The following is a 12,291-nucleotide window of genomic DNA, read 5'->3' as shown; positions in this document are numbered from 1 at the left end:
TCTGGGCTAGATTCTGCTTAGCGTACGCAGTATATGAGACCATACATTTTTAGAGCCATGATGATATAATGGTTGGCTCTCTGGTTTGCCTTGATGTAATCAACCGAGTATAAAATGCTTCAGGCTACAAAGCATTTGCTTGTGAAGTAAATCTTTGTCACTAGCAATTTTTTGTATCGATAAAACATTGTTTATGGGGGAAATAATGAATGAAGAAACAGCGTGAATAAGACCCTTTTTTAAAATGTGGTCACTGAATTCTCATAGAGAAGGAACTATGTGTTAGTTTGAGAAACCACGAACATCTTTAAATTCAGTTGCTCTTTTGATACACTGGACCTTAATTTTGCTTAGAAAAATAAGGATAATAATGCTTTGGTGCTTGAAAAATGGCAGTCTATGAATTTACTAACTGGATCAGGGATCAGTTCTGCCCTGCCTCATCAGTAGTATTCTGCTTAGTTACTAGTCCTGCTAAACTTATCTCACTTTGTGAGTTCCAGTGTCCTTTTTTGGTGATGAATCACTGAGCTCGTATTTGATAGCGAGTAAGGCTAGTAGAACTGGCCCCCAGGTAAGCAAGCACTTGTGTTATTTGTCGTCCCTGAAATAAGGGGCATGTCCAGTGGTTCCACACCACTGCCACGTGTGTTCCTTTACACAGCGACAAATCAAATAGATTTACACTTTCTTCTCCAAGCTCACAGAGGCAATGGGAAAAAAAAGAATGTTTGGAATTTGCAGTGCTATGTGTAGCAGCTCTGCTTCAGTGGGCGAAAATTTATGTGGGGTATTAAAGCTGGCAAAAGGGGTAGGGACAATAGCGAAACTGTGATGCATTTGATTGTGTGGCAGTAGAGCGGCCCCATCGTTGCCCACCGCACTGGCCGTTCCTCATGACACCCTGGGATGCAGATGAATTAAAAGGGTGAAGGGAAAAAGGCACATGTTGCAGAACCTCTTCCATCTTGAAAGATGCTGCCATCAAATTACGTTTTCAGGCCATTTTGTTTTACTGCCTTCTGCAGTGTGGTGATTCAGGAGCAATGGGAGGTTCCAATCCCAGACACTTCTTTCTTTTGGTTACCACACATTGAGAATGGAAACCTGAATGTCTGAGACATCTCTGTGTTTTTAATGGTTTGCAATAGTTAAGTCTGTAACAGAGATGCATGTGACTCATATTGAACTTGTGGCACAAACTGGGTCAAAATCCTGAAATTATCTATGGAAACACCATGGTATATCAAGAAATGATGCCATTTTTTATCAGCATCGTATTCATTACAGAGAGGCAGGTATCTCATTTAGTGCTGCTTGTGTAGTAAAAGCCTGGTGCACAAACATGTTTGAAAATGCATGTCATGGTTTTTAAATATATGAAATTCTAGCGGGCATTTGAGAAAACATTCACAAGTCACAGTAATTTCATAGACTTTGTCCTTGCTTGGTGTTACTAGCATTCTATAATTTTCCTCTTTTTAAAAACAGTTGTCATGCAGCCAGGAAACCAAAGTGATACCATTTGCATTAATTACTAATGGCTTTTCTACAGGGTACCGGCCTATAAATATTCAACAATAAAGACTGAAAATAGAGAGCTCTGTTGATTCACTGTAGTTTCTGTTTGATGTAATGCACATTTTATGTTTAAGCTTGTCCTCGCTGCTGAGAGATGTTTTATTCTTTTTATCCTTTGGATAAGTAAGAACGATCCTGATGCCAAAGCACAGTAAAGACTAGGCACTTAACACTTTACCACAAGGTAAACTCATTGAGGTCAAACAGTAGTTCCACCTGGTGCTGAACCCTGTAAGTTTACCTTGTGGTAAAACCTGTGCTTTTATCCTGGAATTGTTCCTGCACACCACAGCGTCTGTTCTTTATAATGCTTTTATCTTGGGACAGTTCATGGGAGTGCTATTGAGTGACGAAAAATGCTGCTTTTTTAGCAGTGGAGGCAAGTCCTTTGTTTCAGCATAGAAAACATGATTTCCATCCACACAGACTTCAAATGAAACAGTGGGAATTCTTGAGAGCCTGATTATCATGGCATAATCACATTATCAGAGAGATTAGAAGCACTTTACTGTGTCTTTATGGTTTAGTGACACTCTAGGGCACTGGACAAAATCTTCAAGTGCTGTTAAAATCTTTCTTGTAGGGCACTAAGGCAAAAGAGAGCTTTTTACCTATGGGCCCTAAAATCACAGAGAACGTGTTTAGTTCTTCTGTCAGAGAGCTGCAGAACCAAACACAAGCAGAACGTGTAGTTACTGGTCTTTACTGTCTCATCTAGATATATTTCTCAAAGTGACCTGCAGCAGAGCAAAGCAAAAGCCTCGTAAAATTTTAATTCCTACCAGTTCCAGTCATTGTGAAACACTGTCATTAACCAGGCAATCAAATTAATTGAGTACAGAAGTGTTAGCAATTCAAACAAGTGAGGAATTCACAGTGTGTTTTCTTTAGAAACCTTGGTGGACTCTTGGATGCTGTTGCTTTTGTGGGTGGTGGCTGGCTAGAACAGTAAGATGCCCACTTTTAGCGTATGTGTCTCCACTGCTGTGTTGCCGTGAGGTAAGCAGTCCACAACCCACGTCTTGTAGGCGAGATGTTGCCTGAAAGACTCTGAAGAGCTTGTGACTATGGGAAATGAAAAAGTTAAAGCTGAAAGTGAGAGCAAAGCATGTGATTTTCGTAACGTGTTCCTTGTTGTGTACGGTTGCCAAGGGCCACTGAAGATTTGGGGATTAATGTTATGATCATATGGTTCCCAATATAAAGGATTCCGTTGATAATTAGCCCAGAGTGAAGAAAGCTAAAAATAATCAACAGAAAAGCCTTTTCAGATGGGAGTCTGTGCCTCTGGAAGTGTACAGTATGGACAGTGTCTAGACAGAAAAGGTATGAAATACAAAACATGCACTTGACCTCAGTTAAAAGGCCAGGATGAAACAATCACAACAGAAAGAGTGATGGGGGAATTGCTGCACTTTAAAAGAAAACTACTCCAGTAGTGAAGAAACATGGAATATGGGACGAAATGTTTTAGCCTAAACAGGTACTAAAAATGATTCTGGAAAAAGAATTTTTAAAATCAATTATAGTTCGTTTCACTTTGCTTGATTATTAGCATGTAAAAATGCATTTTTAAATTAACTGTAAAGTCTTTTACCTGCCAAGGCATGGAGTCAGGACTTTGTATGTCTCCAGCTGAGATTACTAAAACACTTGCAGCAGGGAGCTGCATTCCTTCTCCTGTTTTGAGGAGTTAGGGAAATAGAAGGGAAACACACCACCATGGATGTGAGTGTAGAGGAGAATTGAAAGGAGGAGGATTTTTTTCTTTTTTTTTAAACTTCCTCCTCCATTCTATATCTTTTAATGTAAAACTTGATTCTTTGCATGAATAACTTCATGTAATCCACTGACTGTCTTGCCAGTAGAAAGCCTAGCCCTAAACTGCCATTTTCTACTGATACTTTGGGACCTTAGACTCTGTTGACCTCTTTCGGATCCTCTCAAAATGAACCAAATGAAAAGTACAAAAATTGTAACACGAAACTCTGTGTTAAGCGTTTAGCTGCCAAGAGGCAGCTTCTGAGGCTAATAAAAAATCAGAGCACCTACAGCAAATTTTTTTAAATATTGGCTTGTTTCAGAAACAAGTACTAGACTACTCTGCACATCCACGTAGTGATAGAACAATGAAAGTCCATCAGTCCCATATGAATCTCTGCAGTTGTAGAAAAGGCTGCCATCTTCGGGCAATGCTCAGTCATTGCACCCTTCTTTTTCTGCTCGAGAAATCAAAATCCACACGCCGACTATAGGGTAACCAGGAGAGCACAGTGGAATCAATCCCAATCTTGAGCCAACCATTGCAGTAGTCTCAGATACTCTAACGTGTGCTTTCTGACTGCATGTGACTCATTGCACTCCTTGCATCTTGTGTTATCTTTTTGTTGTGCTTGATCCAAAGCATAAGCAAAATCTTTTTGCACTTTGCAGCTTGGAAATAGAGGTGCAAACTCAAGAAGCAGCAGCCAGTTTGATCTCAAAACACTGTTGTCTTTCCCTGTTCCATCCTACAGCAATATGGGTAGTAATAAATCTTCCAGGAAAAAGGGGAGATTTCTTAGTATTACTCATGACTTACCTGAAATAACCTGTGAAAACTCTTTATGTAAGAATGTAGAGGGAAAACTTCAGGATGTCCTAACTACCCTGAGTCATATCAAATTGCATTAAAGATTGAGTTGGATGGAGTAATTGCAAAGGAGTTTGTGAACATGGTGCACTGACTTTTTTTTTGTTGTTGTTGTATCTTAGGGTCGACCAGGACCGATTGGGCTTCAAGGACCGATAGGTGCACCTGGATTTACTGGCCCAGAAGGTTTGCCAGGAGCAAAAGGTGAGAGAGGAGCAGTGGGCCCCCCTGGACCGGCTGGACAGAAAGGTGACAAGGTAGGCTCAACAGTGACTTTTCTGTCCCTGCAATAGATGTATGGCCGTGTTTATATTTGTGAATGAATAAAGATAATCTTGGACTATCTGCTTTGGGGTAAGAACACAACAGCATTTCATGAGTATCTTTAGAGAATTGTCTGCTTTTATTTTTGAATAAGAATACAGTTCCTAAGGCTGCTGAACATTGTAGCCATCCTGGTAGATGAATCACAACCAAATGAGTATTGCTGTTGCAAGTAGTCTTTCGCTTCACACGCGCAGCGATAGATGGGTATTATTCACACTATGTTCAGAGAGACGTGGAGCTGGTTCCTGTGTAGAAGATCCTGAGTTGGTGTCTAGAAAAGCAAAGGGAATAGGCACTAAATGTAACCTGCAATTCAGTTTTGCAGGTGCAAAGTTATTTATAACAGAAATAATATTATAAACTATGTCACAATAAATGGAATAACCCATAAGGTGTGGGTGTCAATGAATGCCGTGTGCAAGAATGGGCAGAACATCAAACGTAGAAATGTCTTAATGCCCTTAGGATCTGTTCTGCTGTCTCTTCTTAGGAAGGAAGTATCAAAAGGGGAGTTTGGAGCTAGGCAAAAGAATGAATGGAAGTGTGAACAAATACTTTCAATAATAAAGAGTGGATACATGTTGGTAGTTCACCTTAAGGAAAGTTTACGTTGTGCACCAGGCATGTGTTGCCATCATGAGTTTTGGGTTGCATGCAGAGGACTGATTGAGTCCCGCCGCACAGGCCAGCATGGTGTATACGCTTCCACCGCGTAGCCTGACAGAGGTTGTGTAATGGATTATAAAATGGGAAGTCTGATATTGTCTGATGCAAGGACTGGGATGAGATTCCTACTCTCAACAGCTTGAAAGCTTAAAAGACAGAGGAAGTCCTGCATGCTGGGCCTGGTTTCTAAAATCTGAAGGAAATCTGGGACATTAGGACAAGGGCTTGCATTCTGGGACTATCCCGGAGCATCTTACCAGTCTACTTGATGAAAGGTGCTCAGGTCATGTGTGCAAATAAGAAAAAGATGGATAGTTTAGGTACCAGGACCTGCAGAGCAGAGTTTGTCTTCCATGTTTTCCCAGCTACTGATAGGTGAGCTAGCTAGATGAAAACTAGCTCAGTTGTACTTTCATATGCTGCAGTTACATGCTCTTCTCATTTAATATTAGTCAACATGTTGGAGTTCTAGTCACCCTTTCTCATAAGACAAAGAACGAAGTAAACTGAAAATTATTACAATTAAAATCATTGCTTTGGTGTTGCATTCATCTGAACGGCAATGGAGGATTTAAAACAAGGACCGAGTGCCGATACGAGTGATAGCATTTTCATAAATCGAGCAGATCACACTGAAATCATTAAACATGGATTTTGGAAGACACAGAAACCCAGGATAGGAACTGGCCTTTAACAATTGGAACTGATTTCCTTGCACTGAAAAAATCCTTTATTTACTCCAGAACTGCTGTTTCTATCCATTGAAATGGATACGTATGCAATACCAACATGCAATAAGATTCTATCTTTCTATCCCTTGTGGAAACAATATGCTTTACCTTTCCAAAGCAAGAGCAGTTCAGGCTGGATATTCTGCTTACGCAGTCTGTTTTGCTACTATCCAGAGCAGAGCACTAGAACCAACGAAGTGGTAATTACTTGCAACTCAGCCAGGGGTGGTCTGAAGTTAATCCAGTGGTCTGCGTATCTCCAGGTGGTGCTATCCAAGTATAGAGAGAAAAACCCATAAGTCCTGTTGAAACTCTTGGAAGATCAAGTGTGACACTGAGAGTTAAGCTTATACTGGATTGTTTATTTTCCTGGCATCTTGTTTTCCCCAGATGTGCAGCAGGAGATTATATTTTTACTTTAAATTGCCTGATTAAAACATTCCTGAAACACTCATTTGGCACCCGGTCAAGCTCAGATGCTCAGTTCCTATCTTCACTGACCCTGCGGTCAGAGAGAATCTGTACGAGATAGTTTGCTCCTTTTGGTTTTGAAAGCTAAAGTCCAAGACTGAAAATGTTGGAGTGAAAAGTATTTCATGTGTAACTGAAATACACAGATTGCTGAAGTGAAATATAATGCGTACTCTTTTTCTTCAGGGCCCAATGGGAGTTCCAGGATTTCAAGGCATCAATGGGATCCCAGTAAGTTTGCATATGTAAATATAAATCACCAGAATGTTCGTAACAACCAAAAGCACGTAAGCACAATGAGACTGTCCTAGTGCATGCATAGTGTAATTTGCAAGTGCTTGCTTCTCTCTGGAGGGAAATGACAGTGTTTGTTAGTCTACCTGGTGATCCCATGCTGTTTTGTAAGAGGTTTGGATCCTGTTATGGGATGATAGGAAGTGGATACGTATCAGGAAGTGAGCCTGAGTTACATGGGGATCCACTGCATTGTTGATAAGCTTTTCTTTCGGCACCATGTTCTCCCAGCACCGTGTCTAGAAAACACCGTATCGTGAAATCATAGACTTAGGGAATTGAAAGGTCCCTCGGTCAAACAGGCGTGATCAGCTGTGCTTCAGGCCATGTTTAGTATGTGTTTCCTAACCAATTCTTAAAATCTTGCAATGATGGAGACTCTAACTTCTCTGTTAGAAAAGCTTTGCTAATGCCTAACTTCAGTCTTTCTTTCTGCAGTTTAAAGCTCTTAGTTCTCATCTTACTCATCATGGACACAGAGAGCAGATTGTTCCCTTTTACTTTGTAGTAGCCTTCTTGTATGTGATAACTGTTATCAGGTCTCCCTCAATCTTCTTTTGCTATGATGTGAATGAAAACAGTGATTAGAGCTGAGGCCCTCCAGAGAATCCTTCCTTCTCCACTGTGTGCTAGTTCTGGTTTAGATCTGAGCCTTTCAGAAAACTAAGACAGGAAAGAGATAATTGCTGCATTTTCCAGGTGATAGGGGAGAGTAACCACTTTCCCTGACCATCAGGAATTTTTTTTGTTTGTTTCTTTCATTCTTTAGAACTTTAACATTCCAGTGACAGTTGCTTCCAGGAACATTTACCCTTTTCCTAGGCACAAAAAATTATGTGCCTGGAGTGTTTTGGCCAGCTTTCTTTTGCTTTGGGTTTCCCCAGTGATTTTTGCAAAGATGCCTTACAGACACTTTAGCTCAGGGGAGTTTTAGCTGGGCCAGCTTTAGAAGTTGCCCCAAACTTCCCTGCTCTCTCTACACTATTTAGCTCATCCTGCTTTCTCCTTCTCGTATTAGAATTCTTTTTCTTTTCTTGATGACATTTTTCCACCTTCTGTATCCTTGTGCCTTCAGGCTGTACTCATGCTCTTTCTCATCTTCCCTGCTTCCTCAGCTGGCCAAGAGCTCCAACAGTTGAGCTGTGGTTTCTTACTTCCTATCAAAAATTGAATTGTTTTGATAGATTGTCTGAAAATGCACAGTTGGCCCTGTAAACGAGCTTGATTTCAGTTCCTTCCTGGCCCTTGTCCTTCTCTCCCCCTCTGCTCATCCTTGCCTGTTTTCTCTCCTGCTCTACTCCCTTGCTGCTATTTTTTTCTTTTCCCACCAGCCAACTCTCTAGCTCTGAAGAGAACAAGCTGTTCCCATAATACTTAATTTAATTGAACACACTGTGGGAACATGCTGTTCTCAGGGTATTTTTTCAGATGAGGCTCTGGAGAAAGGGGATTCCCAACAATGAGGGGAGGCAGAGATACGGCAACAGCCATTGCCAGGTAGTTGGCAGCGACAGGCATTCCAAGGAGAGGGTAGGGGAGGTAGATGATTCAAAGCCTCCAGCATATGCAGATCTACTCTGTCTGCTTTACAGTATTCTGCAGGTGGGCGAATGGGTAAGAGGTAGATTTTGCTGTTCATGAACAGCAAAGTGCTCACTACTGTGGCTCTTCTGTGCCACAACTGCAGGACAGAAAAGCGGGGAAGGGAAACTGGTTCATACTGTTTACATTCTAACCATTGAGATAAATACTTCCATTCTAGGGTGAAAATAGCAACCACCACTGCTTGAGAAAATATTTATACTTTTGTCAGCTGCATTTCAGAATAGGGAATAGCTTAGGTTTGTTGTGAAATATATGTGAACGTATGCACATTATGTGGATGTGTGAAATGCAGAGCAAAGGAGAGAGAGCACGTGTGTGCTGATGCATGTAAGAGAGAATTAAAAATATATTGCTATCTCTGCACAAGATTTAACATCTAAATATGAAGAGAGGTTCTTTGTAGTATGCAGGTGTGTTAGCGTGGGCAGGTATATTTTAGTCATGGCCAAAGGACTGTAAGGCTGTGATTCAGAGGGAAATCCCACTATTGACCTTAAGGGAAGTGGTGTTCCACAGAGTTCCCTTGGGGAATGCTGGTGGTAAGTAAATCATGTTGTTGCAGCTGGCCTGACTAATCCCTTTAACCTAGTAAATACAGCAGCTACATGTGTTTATTGCTAGCCTTTCGTGTCACCCTGTAGAAGAAACCCTCAAATCCTTAGAAGACACCCTCAAATCCTTAGCCCTACTCGGGAAGTTTATTTTTTCCTATAGGACAAGATTCAAGGACACCTCTGGCAAAGGCTGGAACTGGAGCCAGGAGATGTATATAGCTTTTCATGAACTGTCCAAGGAGTTCTAGAAGGAAATATTTCTAGGTGAAGTGAGCCCTTGTCTGTACCATGAAAGCTAGAGCTACATGGAGAGGCAAAGTCCTCTATTTTGTGACCCTCCTAGGGGAAATGCAAGCACTTGGCGATGGCTGTAAAAAGGCCACTGCCGTAGCAATCCACGAAACTGCCTATTTAATTAGTTTTGTGTTCACCCTTAATTGCATTTGTTTCCCTGTTTTTAAATATTTGTTGAGCTCTCCTGTTGGGATCACCTTTGTGCTGTTTGATTTAGAAAAGAGGCCCCTTGGGATCACAGTGTTAGTGTACGAGCAAGAGCCAGATAAAGCAAGGGCCTAGATGAACAGTTCAAGTTTCCTTATCTGTCTCGCAGGGAATGTCTCCTTTTGTGAGAACAGAGAGCACAAGTGATCTCTCCAGCCTGTGTTTTAATTCAGGTCTGTAAACTAGTCACCCTGCCATGTATAAGTAAAGCCTGTAAAAGTGTTCTGCCTTAGTCAAATGAGGTGCTTGTGCTGAATTGGCACATCTGCCAAAACAGGAATTAGAGGAGGTGAGAGCAGTGAAACTATTAACCACCGTTTTTCAGGTCAAAACAGCTCTTTGAATCAGTATTTTAAATCCCTGGGGAAAAGGTTCATTTAAGCCAGAACTTTACAACTCTCAAGAAAGCCAGTTGTGGGTGCTCGGTATCTCCTCAGGTAAGGTTCTTAAAACATTGTGGACTCTGATAGCATATTAGCTAGAAAGTAGTAAACCCTGTGGATTTTTTTCCTAAAGCAAAAGAGACGGCGTGTGTATGTGCGTGCGTGTGTGTCAGCCTGTGTCACGCTTTGGCCCAGAACCACAGACACGGATGCCATGGGATTAAGTGGCAGGGCCACGCATTTATTTAATACACATAAGAAATCACTGTGGTCAGCATACTTTATGTCCTCTCTTTGTGAGCCCTTCTCACATGTTAGGAGGATATCAAAATCCTTTGGGCCACTTACAGGCTGTGTTGGTCCAAGAGTGAGGAGATCTCACCCAAAGCGTTTCCCAAGACATGAGGCCACCAGTCAGCTGCCTGCCATGGGCTGGCTCTTGGCCAGCACTGAAGGCTTAGCAGCTTGGCTCCCCGGTGTCTAGCTCTGAGGGGCAGATGTTGGCCGTTCAGCTTCACTAAACCCTGCAGCTGGTCACCTTATGTTGTAACCAGATACATGTGCACTTGTCCCACATAGCTTCTGGTTTTGTTGGTGTTGTAAACAAAGTGAAAGACCTGGTAGGCATTGACCACTCTGGCCTCCCTCTGAAGTCACAGCCCGTCCCGTCAGAGACTTATTGCTCTTGGCTATGACATCCCGCGTGGATGGAGGAGGGTGGATCGCCACTGATTTGTTCCAGCTTTGGGAACCAAACAAAATAATTTCTAAGAGATAAACATAAGTGGCAATAAATTGGTGCTTCAGGCTTCTCCTGTCACTTTACCAGGGCCTGGCAAGTCCCTGCTTGCACACCACATGTGGGTGTTTTGACAAATAGACTTTAATCATCAGGGCAACTGGTACTATGTATGCTGTGGTGCCTGATACTAGTGCTTTGGGATGACTTCATTTCATGTCCTGAGGCCCTGTTTAATCTCCACTTTATACTTGTCTGGGTGAGCTGCCTTGATCCTGTAGCGGCGACACACTTTACATTCATTCAGTTTGCACCTTATTGACTGATAGAGAGCAGATCTGGGCGCTCTCCCCTTCTCTCCATTTTGTTGGCACAAATCGCAATGCAGTTGCAAAAAAGCGGGACCAAGGAACTCATCTGGCTCAAAATTAACCCCATTAAGAAACCGAAGAGTTATTTCTCTGCTGTGTTGGTTTCCTGCTCTAACTTGCCTATTCTGCCTGTGCTTATGCCAGCACAGGGAAGAGGTAGGTGTGAGTAAGCAGGAGTGTGCGATGGCCTCTTGGCAGCAGCTGAGACCAGGGATCAGCTTCAGTATTTACATAATTATGGCCCAAGTTGCTCTGCATCCTTGGGAAAGTCACTCTGCTACTGTGTACCCCCAGCTTCTCATCCATAAAATGAATGTTATAGCATTCCCACGTTTTTTCAAGGTGTTTTAAGATCCTTAGTTAAAAGGCTTTACGTTACTCCAAAGTTCTCATTGAGGTTGGTCAGAGCATATGCTATTGGCTTGGACTGGGAAGACCTTTAGCAACACAGATGTGTTTTGTTTTAAGTGTCAGGCATGAAGGATTGTTAATGTTCTGCTTTATCTCCATGTTATCCATGTTTATTTTTTTACTTTCCTAGTGTGAGTCATAACTTGTTTAATGCCATATCTTAAGGATGAATCTTTGGGATCAAACAAAAGTACTTTTGGGATGAGTCAAGATCAGGATGTACAGAGGGGACGGAGAGAACTGTCAGTTACTGATGCTATCTCCATAAGTTTCATTTTTCTTCCTGCCACAAAACTCTGTCTTTGAGTGCCACAGAACTCATTTCTATGAAAAGGAGGATAGAATAAGGAGCTGCCTGAAACCCGGGTAGTGTGACTGACAGTTCTGCCTTTCTGCGTTTTGCCTACACATATCCATACGACACTGAAGAAAAAGTAACTAAAGTCTCAAACTTTGATCTCCTTTGCACCAGTACCATGCTGTGTAAACTCCAGTCAAATTAATAGAGCTATACCAGGGCAAAAGAGGTGTGAAATCAGAATTAGGTACAATTGTATTCTACTCTGCTTGATTAATAATTGACCATTACAAATGCTTTCTTTTAAATGCTGTTAGTTTAATTAGGTCTTTCTCCCAGTTGCTTTGCCTAAGATTTTAAGTTTACTCTAACAAGAAAAGCTGTTTTGCTTGAATGGCCTGATGCTGGAGCTGTAACATCTGTTGAACTATTAAAGGAAAGAATCCACACTGGAGAGGAAGAGAAGTCACTGAAACTTTAAGCAGATTGGAATTATAAATGCTGAGTATTGTTGAGTCTGCTTCTGCCCTTGTTTTTACATAAGCAACTTCCATTCCTGATGTCAGGTGCACCCTTACGTGCTGTTTTACACTTTGTTATATACCATATATTTCAGACTGCTGTGGGATGAGTATTGCCCTTTCGGGACCTACTCATGCACAAGTTATGTACTTCAGAAAATTAGCCCTTGGAGAAAAAGGTAATTAAATGAATGCAGCCAATGTTC

General features: G+C 41.7%; 1 protein-coding gene across 1 annotated transcript in view; it reads left to right on the top strand.

The window, feature by feature from the left end:
* Positions 1 to 12,291, top strand: part of COL4A6 (collagen type IV alpha 6 chain) — a gene marked incomplete at its 5' end in the record, with an annotated part of 136,116 nt that overhangs the window by 80,944 nt on the left and 42,881 nt on the right. Inside the window, 2 exons of the mRNA XM_082322883.1 lie at positions 4,336 to 4,470; positions 6,595 to 6,639. Of these exons, the coding sequence (XP_082179009.1) occupies positions 4,336 to 4,470; positions 6,595 to 6,639 (180 nt within the window). The remainder of the gene's footprint in view (positions 1 to 4,335; positions 4,471 to 6,594; positions 6,640 to 12,291) is intronic.

Source organism: Platalea leucorodia, assembly GCF_965183815.1.
Source record: "Platalea leucorodia genome assembly, chromosome: 10".
Classification (NCBI taxonomy): Eukaryota; Metazoa; Chordata; class Aves; order Pelecaniformes; family Threskiornithidae; genus Platalea; species Platalea leucorodia.
The sequence above is the reverse complement of the archived record's forward strand: the minus strand, read 5'-3'. Positions and strand labels throughout refer to the sequence as shown.